Raw genomic sequence first — 21,135 nt, forward strand, 5'->3', positions numbered from 1 at the left:
AGTGGAACAGACAATTTAACGAAAACAAATTTCCACTTTATAAATGATTGCCCATAATTCATTTTACATAGCTTAAAAGCTCAAAAACATGAAATACATGATGATTTTTTCTTTTAAAGAGAGGGGGGACCTTTTTTTTAGTTTTTAATTAATTAATTAATTAATTAATTTGGCAGCGTCAGGTCTTAGTTGCGGCACGTGGGATCTTCATTGTGGCATGCAGGATCTTTTATTGCAGTGTGCGGGCTTTTGCGGTGAGCAGACTCTAGAGCATGCAGGCTCAGTAGTTGTGGGGCGCACGGGCTCAGCTGCCCTGAGGCATGTGGGATCTTAGTTCACCGATTGGGGATTGAACCTGCGTCCCCTGCATTGGAAGGCGTATTCTTAACCACTGGACCACCAGGGAAATCCCCATCATGATTATTTATGGAAACCAAATACTGCAGTCATACTTGAATAAGGGAATTATCTTTTGACACAATTTTGTTAACCCATTTAATCATTATGCATAGCCTCATATACAATGAGAAAATTTAAAAGAGAGGTATCCAGCTAAGCCAGTATCATTTTATGTATCTCTTGATATTTATACTTTTTTCAATAAAAGATAGAATAACTTAACTCTTAGGGATCCTTTCTTTATTGAATCCCTACTCCCACCTCTTTATTGATGTGTTTAATGTGCTTACTGCCTTGGATTTTATCATTTGGTTATAGACTAGATTCAATTCCTCCCTCAACTGACTTAGAGCACTCACTGGGCCCAGCAAACATGCTTGCTAAAGCACGCATAGTGTGTTGTATTTGTTTATTTGTTTTTCTCCTAACTGCAAGCTCCTCAAGGGGCAGGTAATGTCTTAAGGCATCTAGCATCTACTCAAGGGTCTAGCATCTACTTGCTCAATGAAGGGATGAAACATAAGCCCGTAAGGGCAAGGACTGAGTCTTACATATCCTGCTTGTGACCTGCATTTGTTGGCTCTCTATAAATACGTGTTGAATTGAATGTAACAGAATTAATAAATAAACACAGATTTCCTTGTCAATATCGTCATTGGTTGTTTTGGTGTCGTAGCAAAAGACATCCGCAAATTATGTGTTCATTTTTTCTGTAACCTATTGTAATCTCTTCTTTGTGATCTACTTAATTTATTATATGCCTGGAGAAGTTCTGTACATAATTTATAATATTTTTAACTTTGTTTAAATCAGCATTTTCCAAATTTATTTCACCATGGGCTCTTTTAATGCAAAACAAAGATTGGTCCATAGAAGGCTCTCAGTAAATGTATTTGCTCCACAAATGAATGAATAAAATCTTGTGGATGTCTTGAACAAATCTTCTATACAACATATACTTTTGGAAATGCTTTACTGCACAAATGCTGAGACCAATGTGTCAGGAGTGGATTCCAGTTGCTCTGTGTTTCTGCATTCCTGGAGGACTTTCTGCACAGTGTCACCAGAAAGAGGCAGGCTTACCTTACTCCTATCCACCCTCCCTGACCACTCATGCCCTCATACATGCAACGTGTACAGTGACATTTTATTATTAGGAAACTGAGGCTGTGCAATACTCCTGCCAGGATTCAACCCAGCTCCGTCTCACTCTAGATCTAAGCTCTTAACCACTGCATAACCTTGGTGCAAGGGTGAGTGAGCAGAGACTGCTTGGCTGTTCGACTACTTTGGTTCATTTCAAGTTCATTTCAATACTGTTCTTGAGTATTAATTATAGTAAATCACACTTATAGCTGATTGATAGTGTGGCATATCTTGCAGATGTGGATGTTGTTAATCCTGATGAAAAGTCAATCATGACCTATGTGGCACAGTTTCTGCAGTATTCAAAGGCTGCACCTGGGACTGGAGATAAAGCCCAGGTATGTCTTTATAAGTACAAATCAAGCTCATTCTTTTTGTACCCTACTAATAGTTTAATTTTTAGCATCGAGGCATAATTTGCACACAGAACTTAAATGTACAGTTCAGTGAGTTTTGGCAAATGCATACCTCATATAACCATACTTTAATCATGATGTAAAACATTTCTGTTACCCAGATTGTTCCATTGTGCCTGTCTTCTGTCTGTACTCCTCCACCTGAAGCAACCAATATTCCAATTTCTTTCACTATAGATTAGTTTTGCTTGTTTTTTTAAAGTTAAAAGTGGTAGTTCATTAAACTTTGTTGAATTATCTAAAACAGCATTTAGATACATACTATATAGGACAAATTAAGTTTAGCAGGCTTTTAAAAAAGCCTAGAGATATCGGATTTTTGTCTATTGTAATTTTTATCAGCTTTATTGAGATACAATTCATATACTGTAAATTAAATCATTTAAAATTTACGATCAGTGGTTTTTAGTATGTTTACATAGTTGTGCAACCATCATCACAATCTAATTTTAGCATATTTCCATTTTACCTGTTCTTTAGCTTAGTATAAATGGAATCATATAATCCATATAAACAGAAGCATTGTGTTCCACTCTTAATCCTTGTTTGTTGAGATACTGTTGAATTACCATCAGACTGCCATTTGTTTATTCAATTTTTTCCTTTGACTTTCAGTCAGTTACACAAAATGTTGTGGGTGGAAATTTCTTAAAAATCACTGAGCTGAAAATAAACATTTTTTCTGCATCTATAAAGATAAATGAGTGCTGTGAGTTTAGTAAAATGTTTTTGAATATTATTTTAAAATTTAAACTACTTCCTCAGACATGTAAACATGTAGTCATATTATCACATTTGCTTTGACATAAAATTTAGGCCTGTGTTTTTCCAACTGTTATGTTTGAGGCACCAAGCCAGATTGTTGCTGACTCTGGAAGAGAGACTCAAGCTGAGACACGGGCTTATAATGCACTTCACTTATTTCTGACCTGCTGAGGAGCTCCTCTTTTCTAATTAATTTTCTTATCAAAAAATAAAACTAAAAATTCAACTGTCCATGAAATCAGTTGCAAAAATATATAGAAAGCACTGTTGCTTAATAGAAAGAAAAAACTAAAGGAAGGTTAAAGGAGAATGGAAATAAGACGCAATTTCTTTTGCTTTATCCTCCGCCAGTAAAATTTGCCTCCAAACATGTGCAAGCTTACCGCCTAAACAGGAATCTAAAGAAGAAATAATTGTTGCCCAATTCCATAGGATAGCTTAACCAGAGCTTTTAGTAGTGTTATTTTTAGGATCTTTAAATTGTTCAAGGTATTTTTGATGTCAGTATATTTAGTAGATGTAAACAGCTGTTAACCCATGTTTAGATTTATTGGAAAGCAGTATTCTGAGATGCCTACTATAAATAAATAATTTAGAATAATGTTCTCTAAAATTGAAGAATAATGCAAGTGGGTAAGCCAAAAAAATAGGGGCTTGCTTGCCCTGTTTCTTTAGCACGTTATATTCAGATGGTAGTTACAACCCCTTTTAAAATTTAAGGTGTTACATGAACAGGCAAAATTCCTCTTGGGCACAATGAGTCATTGGTGTGTAGTGATTACATTATTTCACTGATGTTTGAAGTTGTTAATTTTATTGTTTAAAAAAATCACAAAGTATATTTAGGCTAGAGTTTTAAATGTGTGTGTGTGAATTACAGGGAAAGGTGAAAGATGCTAAGGTCTGGTTAACTCTGCAAGAGAAAAAGCTACAGAAAATGCTAACGGATTCAGAAAATGAGACCTACTGTAACAAGTATGAAGTAAGTATGACTTTAAACAGTAATTTATTTGTAGTTTACTCTTGGGGAAGAGTAGGATGTTTTTAGAAAAAAACTTTCAGAGTTAATTGTTTAAATACTAAATTAACTCCAAGTTTTAGTGTTGAGTTAGAAGGAATGAGCTTCTCAAATTTTAATGTGCATAGGAATCACCTGGGGAATCTTGTTAAAATGCGGATTCTAACTCAGTAGTTCTGGGATGGGGCCTGAGATTCTGCATTTCCCACAAGCTCCCAGATGGTGCTGATTGCTGGTGGTCCTTAGAGAACTTTGAGCAGTAAGGTTTTAGAGTGGGGACTGGCAAACTGGTCTCTGGGCCCCAGCACCTGTTTTTGTAAATACATTGTTACTGGATACATTATCTTAGGTATTATATATTATAGTATATATTATATGTGAGCCATGCCCAGTAAAGTATTGTTTGTGGCTGCATTCTCACCACATTGTTGAATAGTTACAGCAGAGACCATATGGCCCACAAAGCCCAAGATGTTTGCTATCTTGCTTATCTTATAGTACACGTTTTCCAATCCCAGGTCTAGAGCAGAACATGCTTTTCAGAATGAATATTGAAGGGAAAAAGATTAGGAAATCAGAAATGGAGCCATCCCAGAATTACAGTTCAGGGCTTCAACCAAAATGTCCTTTGGGAGTAATGACAACTGTTACTGTCACCATGTATTGAACATTTGCTATATATCAGGCACCTGCTGACAAGCATTTTCCAGGTTACAACATCTTGCTGAGTATGGCATGGTTATTCCAGTTTTACAGATGAAGACAAACAATACCTAGAGGGACTAAGTGATTTATCTGAAGTTATATAGCTACTGAAAGGTAGAGGTGGGATTGGAATGAAGTCTAGATTCAAAGCCCTAGCTCTCTTTAGTCCTGATGCTTCTCCAGGGAAAGCAGTTATTCCCCACACCATTTTGAAAGATACTATCAGGAGCCAAAGTGAGGGCTCCACAGTCTTCTTTCTTAGAACCCAGTCTGTGCAACACTGTGCCCCTCACCTGGTCTCCACCCTGAATAAGGAGGAGATACACTCCTGGGCCTACACAGCACTTAGCACTTCTAGACCTTCATCCCCCACATCGGTTAAGAGAGGGAGTCGGATGAATCCAGTGTTTCCTACACTAACATTCGGTGGATTGTGTGACTTGCTCGCCACACCATTCTTTTAGGTTTGGAGCCATCAGGGAAGGAAGACATTCTCATCTTCCTTTTTTCTGAACTGCATAGGCTTCTTGTGCTTTTTGCCTCTTAGCTCTGGCCTGAAATTTTTTTCATTGACAAGGTGCTCAGCGTTCACGGGAAGTGCCTTGCTCTCACTTGTCTTTCATTTACTAATGTACCACAGATTCAGGTTTCTTAAATGAAAGGCTTTATGAAGTTATTTTAACTCTCAGAAAGAATCAAATTACTTATCCCTTAGTTTGTTCACAAAATTTAATTAGAAATGCGGCCAATAATTATTGGTAATCTTAAATAACAGTTATGGAATTGATGACTCAAAACACCAATATTTCACACAAATACAAACCAAGAAAAGCTTTATTTATTAAATTTTTGAGGGCAAAGACAAAGTATATTCTAAAGTTTGTATAAAATGACTTGGGAAGAATGGCTCAAGCTTAGTTAATCATGGAAACTTCAAAAACCATTTATACATGATGACTGCTGTCATATAATTCTCACTTCTACTCATTCTTATTTTGTTGTGAACACATATTTGGGGAGGACAAACTCACATTTTCCATGGGGCATTATGATTTGTCCTCTAGAGCTGGGTGGCCTTGCTGCCCTATTCCAGTAGAAATCCAACCATAGTGACATGAGACGCAAGCTGTGACCTATGTCACTATAAGGGCTCCCAGATCATGAGGGTGCACTGAAGAAAGAAACTGGATTGGTGAGAGGATCCTAAATTCAGGGAATTTTACCTTTATCTAAGTAAAAGTTTAAATATAACCTACAACTATTGACCTGCAAATAGCAAATTACATTTTATAAACTGGTTTAAACATTTCAGTCTTTAAAATACCCTTCTAATTGTAGAGCCTGCTGTCCTTTTTGGAGTCATTCAATGAAGAAAAAAAACCCTTTCTGGATGTCCTGTCGATAACAAGGAATCTAGATGAGCTGAATGAAGATCAGTTACAGTTGAGAGAAGCCTGGGATGGTCTCAACTACCAGGTTACTGCGTTGTGTTGATTAGAACATTTTCACGGGGCAGCTTTGTTTGTTGGATGAGAACTTTAAACTTTCATGAGGAATTCTGTAAAAGACAGAGTAGATGCTTCATCAGAAAGTTGGGAGAGCGTTATATTTTCTCCATGATCTCATTTGGGTAGTGGTTGATATTGAAATAGCAATTTATAACATTCTGTTTAGAGAAATTGCAGGCTTATCCAAAGTTTTTATATTTGCCATCAATTCTTGGTTTGCCGTAGTAGATTATCCATATTCTGATTGACATGCAGCCTCCTCTCTGCTTTGGACCAGTATCGTGTGTCACTATCAATAGGTGCTTGAAGTGGGTAGGGACAAACCCAGAGAGAATGTGTAATGATGAATGTGTGTATGTGTGTCTGAATATATCTGTATGATTTCAGTCGTTTTAAATTTATTGAGTCTTGTGTTATGGCCCAGGATAATGTGTGTGTGTGTGTATATATATATATATATATATATATATATATACTATTTGCACTTGAAAGGAACATGTATTCTGTAGTTATTGGATATAGTATTCTATAAATATCAATTAAGACAAGGTGGTTGGTAGCATTCAGATTATCTCTGTCTTGACTGACATTTTGTCTAGGTATTCTATCAATTTCTGAGAGAGACCTATTAAAATCTGTGGAATCCTTCCTTTAATTTAGTCAAATTTTGTATCATGTATTTTAAGACTTTGTTATTAGGTGTGTACATTTATGATTGTTATGTCTTCGTGAATCAACACTTTTACCATTATGAAATATTCCTGTTTATCTCTGGGAAGACTGTTTTTCTTCATGTCTACTTGATCTTATATCAGTATGATAATTGCATTCTTCCTGTGCTGGCTGTGTGGCACATCTTTTTCCTTCATTTACTTTCAACCTATTTGAGTCTTTATATTTAAAGTGCATCTCTTGTAGATAGCATATGGTTGGATCTTGCTTTATTATCCACTCTGACGATCTTTGCCTTTTCACTCGAGGGTTTAGACAGTTAATATTAAATGTAATTATTGTTATGGTTCGATGTGGATTTACCATCTTATGCTTTTTTTCTGTTTATTTCCTCTGTTTTTTGTATCTCTATTCTTTCTTTTCCTGTCTTGTTCTAGATTATGTTAATATTTTTAGAATTCCGTTTTAATTTATCTATTGGCTTTTTGGCTCTACCTCTTTCAAATTTTTACTGTGATTACAATGTACATTATAAATTTTTTTTGTTTTGTTTTGTTTATTTGTTTGCGTTACACGGGCCTCTCACTGTTGCGGCCTCTCCCGTTGTGGAGCACAGGCTCCGGAAGCACAGGCTGAGCGGCCATGGCTCATGGGCCCAGATACTCCGTGGCATGTGGGATCTTCCCGGACCGGGTCACGAACCCGCATTCCCTGCATCGGCAGGCGGACTCTCAACCACTGCGCCACCAGGGAAGCCCACATTATAAAATTTTTATAGTCTACTTAAATTTCTACACTTCTAAGTTATTGTACAACTTCTTATAATATGTGGAAGTCTTGCAATCAAATCTCTCATTTTTTATGCTTAGTTGCTTTATATATAAATATATATATGACACAAACATGTTTTAAAGTTCCCAAGACCATGTTATACATTTTTGTTCAAAACAGTCATGTATTTTAAAGAAATTAAGGAGAAAAATTAGTCTTTCATATCTATATAGCTATTTATCATTACCATTGTTCTTCGTTCCTCCCTAGAGATTTGAGTTTCCATCTGAACTCATTTCCATTCAGCTTGAAAAACGTCCTTTAACTTATCTTATAATGCAGATCTGTGGATGGCAAATTCTCTTAGTTTTCTTTGATGTCTAAATGTCTTTATTTTGCTTTCATTCTTTTTAAATATTTTTGTTGAAGTATAATTTACATATCATAGAATTTGCTCATTTTAAATGGCTAATTAAATGACTTTTAGTGAATTTACAGAGTTACAACAGAGATTGTATAGTTTGTAAGTCAAAAATACTCTTTGGGGCTTCCCTGGTGGCGCAGTGGTTGAGAGTCCGCCTGCCGATGCAGGGGACGTGGGTTCATGCCCCGGTCCGGGAAGATCCCACATGCCGCGGAGCGGCTGGGCCCGTGAGCCATGGCCGCTGAGCCTTCGCATCCCGAGCCTGTGCTCCACAATGGAAGAGGCCACAACAGTGAGAGGCCCACGTACCGCAAAAAAAAAAAAAAAAAAAAAAAACAAAACTCTTTGGTCCTGGAAAATTTTGCCAATTCCTGCTCAAGCTTCTTGGCCATCAAGAGCGACACCCTGTTTTCAGAATATATTTATCATACTATTTGTATAGTGTGTTAAACACTAGCACAGTGGCTTAAAAGAGCCACCCTTTCAGTCCCTACTTTTAAAGAGCTAGTGCAGCTTCAGAAATTTTCCCATCAAGTGGCAGTGCTCATTGCAATTTCAGCTCCTGTTCTGACCACAGTTTGACAAAACTGATCCCTGTGAAGGGCAGGAACTCTCTGTTACGAATCCTCAACAAAACGGGAGAGGAAGAAAATATTGTCTGTATAGTTCAGGCTGTTCCAGGCCAAAAAGACGCGGTCTAATTTTGCTGCCTGTGATTTGGAAAAATCACCCAAAATAATGAGAAAAACCATTAAAAGAACTATTTTGCAAGATTAAGTGCTACAAATTGATAGTAGTTTGAAAATCCGTTCCGTAGGTAGAGTGCTGCTCATTTTCTTGGTGTTGCAAAATGAAACTTATTAATTTTAAAGTCATCAGGTGTATAACAGTCAGTACCATCCAGACAGATTCTGGTTCAATTGGTTGAGGACACAGATATCTCAAAGCATCTTAATAAATGATTTCATTTTAAGCCTGCAATAGGAAATAGCCACATTACGTTATTTTGACCTGACAAGATCTTATATAAATTTTCATCCAAATTCAAAGGTAATTTCCAACACTGAGAAAGAAAGTGTAGAACTAGTTTTCTATGTTAAGAGTGGAAAGAGAGGAATGAAAGGTAAGCACTGCCTTCTATCTTTCCTCTTCCTACTGCTGCATAGAGTACAGCCCGCAGTCAGAAAGCCCACATTCGGTTTCATGCAAAACATATACAGCTTTCTTTCAGTTGTGAAAAGAATAACAGCTGAGTTAGAGGTATCGTTCTTAGCTTCTCTTTTGCTCAGTCGTTTGCCGGTTTTCTGGGTTTTTTGTTTGTTTATTTTTTGGGAAACTCACAGATAATTCAGATATATATAATAAAAGCACATGCTAACCTGTTCATATTAAAATTCATAATAGTGAAAACATTTTTTCATTCTTTTCCGACTGGAGGCTTAATGGTATGTCGTTAATGATTTAGGATTGTAGAGCTGTCTTTTGTCTTATGCCTTTTGAGAAAATAAACTTGCAAGGCAATTAAAGCAAAACAAAATACTACATGGTGTCACTTATTTGTGGAATCTTAAAACAAAGTTAAACTCATAGAAACAGAGTAGAAAAGTGGTTGTCCGGGACTGAGGGTGTGGAAAATAGGGGGAAGTTGGTTAACAGGAACAAACTTTCAGCTATAAGATGAATAAGGTCTGAGGATATAATGTAAAACATGGTGACTATTGTGATAACACTGTATTATATCATTGAAATTTTCTAGAGAGTAAAACTTAAATGTACTTGCCCCCCCAAACAAAGATAAATATGTGAAATGATGGAAGTGTTAATTAACTAGATGGTGAGACTCCTTTTATGATGTAAATGTATATCAAATCACCATGATGTACACTTTAAATATCTTACAATTTTATTTGTCCGTTATACCTCAATAATGCTAAAAAAAGCAAAACAAAATGCAGTATTGATTGTATTTATGTGTCCGTGTATTTTTAGGTTGTGTGAATTGATATTGTATTTTATTCTGCTCCTTACTTTCAGTTTTGAACACATATATTTAAATAAGGTGCCTCCATGTTGCCCCCCGTGTACATCTAATTGGCATCTAACCGCTGCACAGCCCTCTGTGGTGTGTGACCACCCCCCCCACCACATGTCCTTCCTCTACTCCAGAAGCCTTCTGTGTCTTTATACCCAGCTCTTAGCACAATTCATAAACATTTGCTCAATGAGTGAATGAATGAGTGTGTGTTTTTTTATTTTGAATTTTTGAATTTATTTTTTTATACAGCAGGTTCTTATTAGTCATCCACTGTATACACATCAGTGTATACATGTCAATCCCAATCTCCCAATTCATCACGCCAACCCCCCCACCCCCTGCTGCGTTCCCCCCTTGGTGTCCATATGTTTGTTCTCTACATCTGTGTCTCAATTTCTGCCCTGCACACCGGTTCGTCTGTACCATTTTTCTAGGTTCCACATATATGTGTTAATACATGATATTTGTTTTTCTCTTTCTGACTTACTTCACTCTGTGTGACAGTCTCTAGGTCCATCCACGTCTCTACAAATGACCCAATTTCATTCCTTTTTATGGTTGAGTAATACTGCATTGTATATATGTGCCACATCTTCTTTATCCATTCATCTGTTGATGGGCATTTAGGTTGCTTCCATGACCTGGTTATTGTAAATAGTGCTGCAATGAACATTGGGGTGCATGTGTCTTTTTAAATTATGGTTTTCTCCGGGTATATGCCCAGTAGTGGGATTGCTGGGTCATAGGATGATTCTATTTTTAGTTTTTAAGGAACCTCCATACTGTTCTCCATAGTGGCTGTATCAATTTACATTCCCACCAACAATGCAAGAGGGTTCCCTTTTCTCCACACCCTCTCCAGCATGTGTTGTTTGTAGATTTTCTGATGATGCCCATTCTAACTGGTGTGAGGTGATACCTCATTGTACTTTTGATTTGCATTTCTCTAATAGTTAGTGATGTTGAGCAGCTTTGCATGCGCTTCTTGGCCATCTGTATGTCTTCTTTGGAGAAATGTCTATTTAGGTCTCCTGCCCATTTTTGGATTGGGTTGTTTGTTTTTTTAATATTGAGCTGCATGAGCTGTTTATATGTTTTGGAGATTAATCCTTTGTTCTTGATTCATTTGCAAATATTTTCTCCCATTCTGAGGGTTGTCTTTTCGTCTTGTTTATGGTTTCCTTTGCTGTGCAAAAGCTTTGAAGTTTCATTAGGTCCCATTTGTTTATTTTTATTTCCATTACTCTAGGAGGTGGATCAAAGAAGATCTTGCTGTGATTTATGTCAAAGGGTGTTCTTCCTATGTTTTCCTCTAAGAATTTTATAGTGTCCAGTCTTACATTTAGGTCTCTAATCCATTTTGAGTTTATTTTTGTGTATGGTGTTAGGGAGTGTTCTAATTTCATTCTTTTACGTGTAGCTATCTAGTTTTCCCAGTACCACTTATTGAAGAGACTGTCTTTTCTCCATTATATATCCTTGCCTACTGTGTCATAGATTATTAGTTGACCGTAGGTGCGTGGGTTTATCTCTGGGCTTTCTATCTTGTTCCATTGATCTGTAATTCTGTTTTTGTGCCAGTACCATATTGTCTTGATTACTGTAGCTTTGTAGTATAGTCTGAAGTCAGGGAGTCTGATTCCTCCAGCTCTGCTTTTTTCCCTCAAGACTGCTTTGGCTATTTGGGGTCTTTTGTGTCTCCATACAAATTTTAAGATTTTTTGTTCTAGTTCTGTAAAAAATGCCATTGGTAATTTGATAGGGATTGCATTGAATCTGCAGATTGCTTTGGGTAGTATAGTCATTTTCACATTATTGATTCTTCCAAGAACATGGTATATCTCTCCATCTGTTTGTATCATCTTTAATTTCTTTCATCAGTGTCTTATAGTTTTCTACATACAGGTCTTTTGTCTCCCTAGGTAGGTTTATTGTTAGGTATTTTATTCTGTTGCAGGTATTTTATTTTTGTTGCAGTGGTAAATGGGAGTGTTTCCTTAATTTCTCTTTCAGATTTTTCATCATTAGTATATAGGAATGCAAGAGATTTCTGTGCATTAATTTTGTATCCTGCTACTTTACCAAATTCTTTGATTAGCTCTAGTAGTTTTCTGGTGGCATCTTTAGGATTCTCTATGTATAGTATCATGTCATCTGAAACACTGACAGTTTTACTTCTTCTTTTCCAATTTGTATTCCTTTTATTTCTTTTTCTTCTCTGATTGCCATGGCTAGGACTTCCAAAACTATGTTGAATAATAGTGGTGAGAGTGGACATCCTTGTCTTGTTCCTGATCTTAGAGGAAATGCTTTCAGTTTTTCACCATTGAGAATGATGTTTGCTGTGGGTTTGTCATATATGGCCTTTATTATGTTGAGGTAGGTTCCCTCTATGCCCACTTTCTGGAGCGCTTTTATCATAAATGGATGTTGAATTTTGTCAAAAGCTTTTTCTGGGGCTTCCCTGGTCGCGCAGTGGTTGAGAGTCCACCTGCCGATTCAGGGGACGCGGGTTTGTGCCCTGGTCCGGGAAGATCCCACATGCCGTGGAGCGGCTAGGTCCGTGAGCCATGGCCGCTGAGCCTGCGCGTCTGGAGCCTGTGCTCCGCAATGGGAGAGGCCACAGCAGTGAGAGGCCTGCGTACTGCAAAAAAAAAAAAAAAGCTTTCTCTGCATCTATTGAGATGATCATATGGTTTTTATTCTTCAATTTATTAATATGGTTTGTCACATTGATTGATTTGCATATATTGAAGAATCCTTGCATCCCTGGGATAAATCCCACTGGATCATGGTGTATGACCCCTTTAAAGTGTTGCTGGATTCTGTTTGCTAGTATTTTGTTGAGGATTTTTGCATCTATAGTCATCAGTGATATTGGTCTGTAATTTTCTTTTTTTGTACTGTCTTTGTCTGGTTTTGGTATCAGGGTGCTGGTGGCCTCATAGAATGAGTTTGGGAGTGTTTCTTCCTTTGCAGTTTTTTGGAAGAGTTTGAGAAGGATGGGTCTTAGCTCTTCTCTAACTGTTTGATAGAATTCACCTGTGAAGCCATCTGGTCCTGGACTTCTGTTTGTTGGAAGATTTTTAATCACAGTTTCAATTTCACTACTTGTGATTGGTGTGTTCATATTTTGTATTTCTTCCTGGTTTGGTCTTGAAAGGTTATACCTTTCTAGGAATTTGTCCATTTCTTCCAGGTGGTTCATTTTATTGGCATAGAGTTGCTTGTAGTAGTCTCTTAGGATGCTTTGTATTTCTGTGGTGTCTGTTGTAACTTCTTTTTCATTTCTAATTTTCTTGATTTGAGTGCTCTCCCTCTTTTTCTTGATGAGTCTGGCTAATGGTTTATCAATTTTGTTTATCTTCTCAAAGAACCAGCTTTTAGTTTTATTGATCTTTGCTATTGTTTTCTTTATTTCTATTTCATTTATTTCTGCTCTGATTTTATGAGTTCTTTCCTTCTGCTAACTTTGGGTTTTGTTTGTTCTTCCTTATGTAGTTCCTTTAGGTGTAAGGTTAGATTGTGTATTTGAGATTTTTCTTGTTTCTTGAAGTAGGCTTGTATAGCTATAAATTTCCCTCTTAGAACTGCTTTTGCTGCATCCCGTAGGTTTTGGATTGTCCTGTTTTGTTTTGTTTTTCTTTTTTGCGGTACGCGGGCCTCTCACTGTTGTGGCCTCTCCCGTTGAGGAGCACAGGCTCCGGATGCGCAGGCTCAGCGGCCTTGGCTCAATGGCCCAGCCACTCTGTGGCATGTGGGATCTTCCCGGACCGGGGCACGAACCCGTGTCCCCTGCGTCGGCAGGTGGACTCTCAACCACTGCACCACCAGGGAAGACCTGGATCATCGTGTTTTTGTTGTCATTTGTCTCTACGTATTTTTTGATTTCCTCTTTGATTTCTTCAGTGATCTCTTGGTTATTTAGTAACGTATTGTTTAGCCTCCATGTGTTTGTGTTTTTTACATTTTTTCCCCTGTAATTGATTTCCAATCTCATAGCATTGTGGTCAGAAAGTGTGCTTGATATGATTTCAATTTTCTTAAATTTACTGAGGCTTGATATGTGACCCAAGATGTGATCTATCCTGGAGAATGTTCCGTGCGCACTTGAGAAGAAAGTGTAATCTGCTGTTTCTGGATGGAATGTCCTGTAATTATCATTTAAATCTATCTGGTCTATTGTGTCATTTAAAGCTTCTGTTTCCTTATTTATTTTCATTTTGGGTGATCTGTCCATTGGTGTAAGTGAGGTGTTAAAGTCCCCCAGTATTATTGTGTTACTGTTGATTTCCTCTTTTAGCTGTTAGCAGTTGCCTTATGTATTGAGGTGCTCCTGTGTTGGGTGCGTATATATTTATAATTGTTATATCTTCTTCTTGGTTTGATCCCTTGATCATTATGTAGTGTTCTTCCTTGTCTTTTGTGACATTCTTTATTTTAAAGTCTATTTTATCTGATATGAGTATTGCTATTCCAGCTTTCTTTTCATTTCCATTTGCATGGAATATCTTTTTCCATCCCCTCACTTTCAGTCTGTATCTGTCCCTAGGTCTGAAGTGGGTCTCTTGTATACAACATATATATGGGTCTTTTTTTTTATATCCATTCAGCAAGCCTGTGTCTTTTGGTTGTAGCATTTAATCCATTCACGTTTAAGGTAGTTATCGATATGTATGTTCCTATTACGATTTTTTAAATTGTTTTGGCTTGGTTTTTGTAGGTCCTTTTCCTCTCTTGTCTTTCCCACTTAGAGAAGTTCCTTTAGCATTTGCTGTAGAGCTGGTTTGGTGGTGCTGAATTCTCTTAGCTTTTACTTGTCTGTGAAGCTTTTGATTTCTCCATGGAATCTGAATCCTTGTCGGGTAGAGTAATCTTGGTTGTAGGTTTTTCCCTTTCATCACTTTAAGTATATCATGCCACCCCCTTCTGGCTTGTAGAGTTTCTGCTGAGAAATCAGCTGTTAACCTTATGGGAGTTCTCTTGTATGTTATTTGTTGTTTTTTCCTTGCTGCTTTCAATAATTTTTCTTCGTCTTTAATTTTTGCCATTTTGATTACTGTGTTTCTCGGTGTGTTTCTCCTTGGGTTTCTCCTGTGTGGGACTCTGTGAGTGAGTTTTGATGGTGTTTAGCAGGGGAAAATCCAGGCAGAAGGGGCAGCAAGGGCAAAGACCTGGAAGAGTAATCAGGGTTTGGGGCAATAAGTAGCTGGCATTTATGTGACTCATGTATTTAAGGAGTGTTGGGAAGGCTGAGGAAGGAAGAGGTTGGCTGGATTGGGGGGGCGGGGGATTTGGTGAAGCACAGATATTCAGGAGATATGGTAGAGATATCTAATGTAAATATATGATTAGGGCTCATTAGGAAAGTAATCTGTAAATCTGCTTGTGAAGTATAGTTGTAATGTCAGAGAACACAAGGGCATACAACATTTCAAATGATGGTCATTTAGTACAGTCTACCCCTGCTTCCAGGGGTGGTTTAACTATTTCTAATTTCTCTCTCATGACTCATTATGGATTTATCAAAACATTTGTTTTTATTGTTGTGCCCTCTTCTACTTTTGAATAAATTATGTTCTCGATCAGCAGCTAGCCAACTGATACTTAGAACTAAGAAATTTACCTATTGATCAAGATTTCCTTGTCTAACAGATCAGAGAATTAAAATACTATTTTTAAAGAGTGGTCTTAAAAGAATTTTTTAAAGAATTAAGCATGCCGTATGTGAAGAAATAAACTATAGAGGTGTCTACTGAAGAACATTTTTCCTTTTTTTTTTTCAGATTAATGTGTGGAAGACAGAGTTGAATCATGTCTTGCCCTCACCCCTCTATCAAATAGAAACTTGGCTCCTGGGGGTGGAGGAGCTTATAGATGAAGATTTGCCAGCCTCCCAGGATTATTATGAAGCCATGGCTCTAATACAAGAGAAAATGACTTTATTCCAGGTTGGAATAGAAACATGGAAAAATATGTGCTTTGTTAGGAACTGTTCTTGAGGAAGATGTTCCTAGAAAGGAGGGAAGGAAGTATAGTGGGTATTTGAGGATGGTTTAGGTGATTCCCGTGGAGATTTTTGAGTCCCAAAAGATAGCTTCAGTTATTTGACGAGCATTCTGCTAGTTTAAGGTGGAAACAATAAGAAGAGTCCAGTAAAGTCTGGACTGTGTAAAGTCTGGCAGAAAAGGAGAGGGGAGATTGTTTTAAAACATAGAAGATTGGGTTCTCACTAAAATGATATGAAAGAATTTGATAGGTGAGATTTATAGCATTTGAGCCCACAAAGGAATGGAAAATACATCTGAAAAGAAAAGATTTTGATAAAGCTGTTACCAGAGAAACTGCAGTCTGCCTCTCTGTAAAATGGTCCAGTTTAAAACGTTTATGATGAAAATATTTATTTACAACATTTTAGTTAAAAATGAAAGGGCTTTATGATTTTTGTTTTGAAAAAAGATACAATGCATGCACAGAGCAAATGAGATTAACAAGCCTTCAATTACAGTGTTTGTCAATAAATCTGGTTATATCATGCTAAATTTCTTCTCAGAGTCTGATGGATAAATTTGACTGTCATTTGAATACTCTCCTGACATTTGAAAATAGAGATGAAAAATATTTGCCATTGGTACCACCTAACAAATTGGAGGAAATGAAAAGACGGTTTGTATCACTACCCTTTCACAACTGCTGACACCTTTGTGTTTGAGCACTAACATGGTGCTATAGGGACCAGAAAATACAGATTTTTCGATAATTTCTGATAATAGGTCTTTAAGTCTTGATAACAGTTCCTTCATGTTTTATGTAATAGTAACATTAGATCATGCTAACATACTTCCTCTTTTATTGCCTGGTAGGATATGGTGGTGGAAAAAGTTCTGGACGTATAGTCAGAAACTGAGCTCTTTATCTTGGTTGTGGCCAAGTTACTATGTCTTTCTGTACGTTTCCTCATTTGTAAATACAGAGTAATGGTAATCACTCTGTTCATGTCTCACAAGGATACTAGGTGACATGAGAGGAGGTATATGAAAGCACTTTATAAACTCAAAAAAACTACAGATATGAAGATTGTTTAATTTGTGGTTGTCCACATCATCTTCTCTTTTCTCATTATTCTTAAGCAGCTTATTAGAATGATATTAAGAGGGTATTAGCCTTAATAATGAAAGCTGTTAAAGTGAAATGTTGAAATTACAGTTGCATTAAGTTATATGGAAGTTTTCAAGTTTAGTAAAGTATTTTAGAGATTAACATTTTATTATAGAATTTCTCAATAGGGGAATAGTTTCTTCAGAAAATGTTCTGTTAGATATTTTTATCTTAGAAATAGCTGTTTTATGTCTAGTCACAATGTTTGTTTTACTTTGTTTAAAAAAAATATGAGGATTCATTTGAGTTCCATGTGTTTAAAAGAAAAAGTTAAAGCCCCAATATTTTTAAAAATACCAAACGGATTTCTCACATTTGGCCAACAATATTAAATTAAATTCTAAAACCTGCACTATCTTCCAGAATCAACAACATTTCGGGGGAAAAATTCATTCCACTTCTAGAATTTCATTACTATAAGTGCTCAGTTCTTGGTTTGCTAGATGAAGTGAAATCAAAATTGGTTGTTTGGAACATCAAATACGGGAGCAAAGAATCTGTGGAATTATTGCTGGAAGACTGGCATGTAAGCTGCTTTATTTCATGTCTCAGACAACTGTTCTCCATGGTGCTGGGTTTGCATTTTTCCTTAGCACAATTTCCCTTACCTTTTCAGGTTTTGAGATGAGTTTTCTTGGTAGCTTTCATTAGCTTAAACATTGCCTAGAGAAAAGAATTACCGGTAGGCAAATAACAGACGCTGGGAAGAGTAAGAAAGAGAAAACATTATTTAGCACAACAGAGGAGATTGAGTTAACCGGACTGAGTTACATAATAGAGAAAGTTTCAATGTTCAATGTTATTTCCTTTAAAAAAATTCCTACTTTCACTTACTGGACATCTTGTTTAATATTTTTCCCCACTCAGATTTATGGTTTTAGTCAAAAATTAAATTTTTCTTCGAACATTTTAATCTTAGCCTTTCAAGTTTTAAGAGTGGGAAAAACTGTGTTTTGTCTTGAGGCTTTCTGGGGGAGGGGGTTTAGCTCTTGCAATTTATAGGGAAAAAATGTTGCAAATGATTTAAATGTGTGTGTTTATTTGGTAAATTAACACTAAAGCAGACTGGCCGTGTCATTTCTACAGTTAGGCCTTATTACCCTTCTTTCTGTTACTCTGTCTTTCTTTCTTTTTTTTTTTTTTTTTGGCCTTACTGCGTGGCTTGCAGGATCTTAGTTACTCGACCAGGGATTGAACCTGGAGCCACAGCAGTGAAAGCACTGAGTCCTAACCACTGGACTGCCAGGGAATTCCCTGTTTCTCTGTTTTTGGAATGAGGGCCAAAAAGAAAAACCCAAGATTGTAAACTTCAGTGTAAAAATTGGAAAAACATGATGAAGAAAGATTTATTTACAATTTATGATTTAAATACTGTACATTCCTAAACAGGAATCATCATTCTATATTAGATTAGATTTTGAATATTTTAATTTATTTTTCCTACCTTGATTTTTCATTTTTCCATTTGAATAATCATACCATTGGCACATAAGTATACAATGAGTTTTTAATTAACTGTCTATTTTTCCATAGATTTTACTAGCTTAAGGCACATAATAACTTCGGTAATAGTATTTCTCAAGAGTTTTTGTGTGATGGATTGTATCTATTTATAACATACTCAACATACCTAATAAAAATTATTCAATATTAATAAAGGCATATGAGATAAGAGAAGCTGATATAAATTATGCAATATTAATAAATATGTATGGTAGGAGTTGTTGAAATTGCTATAAATACTTGCCTTTTCTCATGAGAGGAAAACCATTTTAGAACTATGTCACTGCATTAAGATAAGCTGTCAGGTCTCATACCTATATATTGCTTACGTCTCTTAGAACTTAACTGTCTCTCTTCATGAACTACTCTTCTTCTTTTCCTACCCAAATATGTAGTATTAAAACTGTAAAGAAATTTTGGTGCCTAAGTGCTTCATCAATGTGTATATGTCTATCTGGATTTCTTGACACATTTTTAAAAATAAAAACTGTCAATATGTTTTATTTTCATTTTTTCCCCAGAAATTTATTGAAGAAAAAGAATTCTTAGCTCAACTTGAAACCTCTTTTCAAAAATGTGAAGAAATTCATAAGAATTTGGGTAAAGCTATACAATTACTTTTTGATGGAATGACCATCACTTAAAAATAGCATTTCATTTGTTTTGCTTTCTTTATGTACCTTAATGTTTTAGAAATTGGTTTTACATATGTGTTTTCTTTAGAAAATTCTTGCATCCACTTTTAATATTGTTAGTGTACATATTTATTTCACCACTGTCAATTAGTATGCAAGTATTTTTCTTAGCAGTATTATTCTCTTAATGAAAAACTGTTTTCTAAATTGCTTTCTTGTTTTGTTAACCTTATAGCTGGACAATATCCAAATATTAGTAAACAATATACAATGGTGGAATATCATTTTTGCATGTATAGAAAAAATATATATAATGTGAAGTCCACTCTACAAAAAGTTCTGGCATGTTGGACAATTTATGTGGAAAAGCTTCGTTTACTAAAGGCTTGTTTTGAGGAAACAAAGAAGGAACAGATGAAAGAGGTATTTTCAGTCTAATGGCACCTGCTCAATTTTACTTTTTTTCCTTTTATTTGGAGACTCTCGTTTTCAATCCAAAAATGAGAGGCCAGGAACAAGTAAGCATGACTGTCGGAAAAATCCTCCAAAGTTTTGGAAAGGGTTTAGTTTCTTTCTCATATAATTGCTAAAAGGAATTTTTCTCTTTGTTATAGGTTTTACACATATGTGCGCACGCGCGCGCACACACACACACACACACAGCTTTATTGGGGTATAATTTACATACACAGTATAGCTTTTGGAAGATATATTGCTAAGTTCCTTGGAAGGGAAATAAAAGATGTGGAGTAGTAGATAGCTTATAGATACATTTAAAATAAATGAATGTTTTAGAAAGTTTTTTTTTTCTATTTGGGTGCATACCTTTCAGTTCTAAAACCTTTCTGACTTTCTGGAGGAGGAAAAACAAAATAGCTTACTTATGTGGAGAACTATAGAAGAAATTTTGGAGTAATTCACTGTTTTTTTATTTGCTATTTATGTAATAACCTGTTTTATGATTATTTTCTGAGGTAGTTTTTCTTTCTTTCATTTGTTTTCCTCTGTTGTAAATAAATGTAGACAGCCTCTCAGATTAAACATTTTCCAAATAGAAGCTAATGTTACTTAACAGAAAACAGGCTGTTCATATGAAAGTAAAGTTTCTGATAAGTATATGAGTACAAAAAGAATATTTGAGTGAATCATTATTTCTTCCTGTCACCTCTGTTGATACCAGAATTTCACATCTTTGGCTTTCAATAGCTCTTCTGTCTTTAAAGTCCTTTTATTAAAATTCACATTTCTCTGAGGAAATAGCACTTTAAGCCTTAGAATTTCCAAACTCTGTGCTGAGGTGACCTGAGCTGCCAAAAAGAACTCTCAAAGTAATTTAAAATTTGAGGGAGACAAAGCAACATCTGTCTGCTGGACACCACACAAATTACTACTGAGTTGTTTGGACCTGACTACTTAACAATGAGAAATGTTAGATAATTCTTCTAGCCTAGGAAATCCATGAAAAAATTACTGAGACATTAAGGGGGCCATGAACTGAAAAAGTCTGAGAACCCTTGCTGTAAGCTCATTAGCCGCCTAGAAAGATAGAAGATCAGATGCTTCCTGAAAGTCCGGGACCAAGAGTGATAACAGGCAGCCAGCGCCTGCCAGTTAGTGATCAGGGATGAAGCACTCAACCAATAGGGAGAGTCAAAGTCTCTGCAAAAACCTCACGCTCACTTTTTAAAAAAAAACTTATTTATTTTATTTTTAGCTGCATCGGGTCTTCGTTGCTCCACGTGGGCTTTCTCTAGTTGCAGCAAGCAGGGTCTACTCTTCGTTGTGGTGTACCAGCTTCTCACTGTGGTGGCTTCTCATTGTGGAGCACGGGCTCTAGGCGTGCAGGCTTCAGTAGTTGTGATGCGTGGGCTCAGTAGTTGTGGAGCACGGGCTTAGTTGCTTCGCGGCATGTGGGATCTTCCCGGACCAGGACTCGAACCCATGTCCCCTGACAGGGACCCATCTGGAAGGCAGATTCTT

At 36.4% G+C, this 21,135-nt stretch overlaps 1 protein-coding gene across 20 annotated transcripts in view; it reads left to right on the top strand.

The window, feature by feature from the left end:
• SYNE2 (spectrin repeat containing nuclear envelope protein 2) overlaps positions 1–21,135 on the top strand; it is a 348,050-nt gene that overhangs the window by 98,185 nt on the left and 228,730 nt on the right. For 19 of the 20 annotated variants that reach the window (XR_016392190.1, XM_089907796.1, XM_089907794.1 and 16 more), the window contains 8 exons: positions 1,783–1,883; positions 3,607–3,708; positions 5,788–5,925; positions 15,646–15,810; positions 16,413–16,525; positions 17,381–17,543; positions 19,042–19,120; positions 19,391–19,578. Coding sequence is in view for 19 of the 20 variants with exons in the window: in XM_089907796.1 (XP_089763922.1) it covers positions 1,783–1,883; positions 3,607–3,708; positions 5,788–5,925; positions 15,646–15,810; positions 16,413–16,525; positions 17,381–17,543; positions 19,042–19,120; positions 19,391–19,578 (1,049 nt within the window). In the remaining variant the exon portion in view is untranslated. The remainder of the gene's footprint in view (positions 1–1,782; positions 1,884–3,606; positions 3,709–5,787; positions 5,926–15,645; positions 15,811–16,412; positions 16,526–17,380; positions 17,544–19,041; positions 19,121–19,390; positions 19,579–21,135) is intronic. The other variant, XM_089907809.1, reaches the window with a different exon arrangement.

The sequence above is a fragment of the Delphinapterus leucas genome, chromosome 2 (assembly GCF_059928025.1).
Source record: "Delphinapterus leucas isolate spDelLeu-1000000601 "Yukka" chromosome 2, BTC_Dleu_Yukka2, whole genome shotgun sequence".
Classification (NCBI taxonomy): domain Eukaryota; kingdom Metazoa; phylum Chordata; class Mammalia; order Artiodactyla; family Monodontidae; genus Delphinapterus; species Delphinapterus leucas.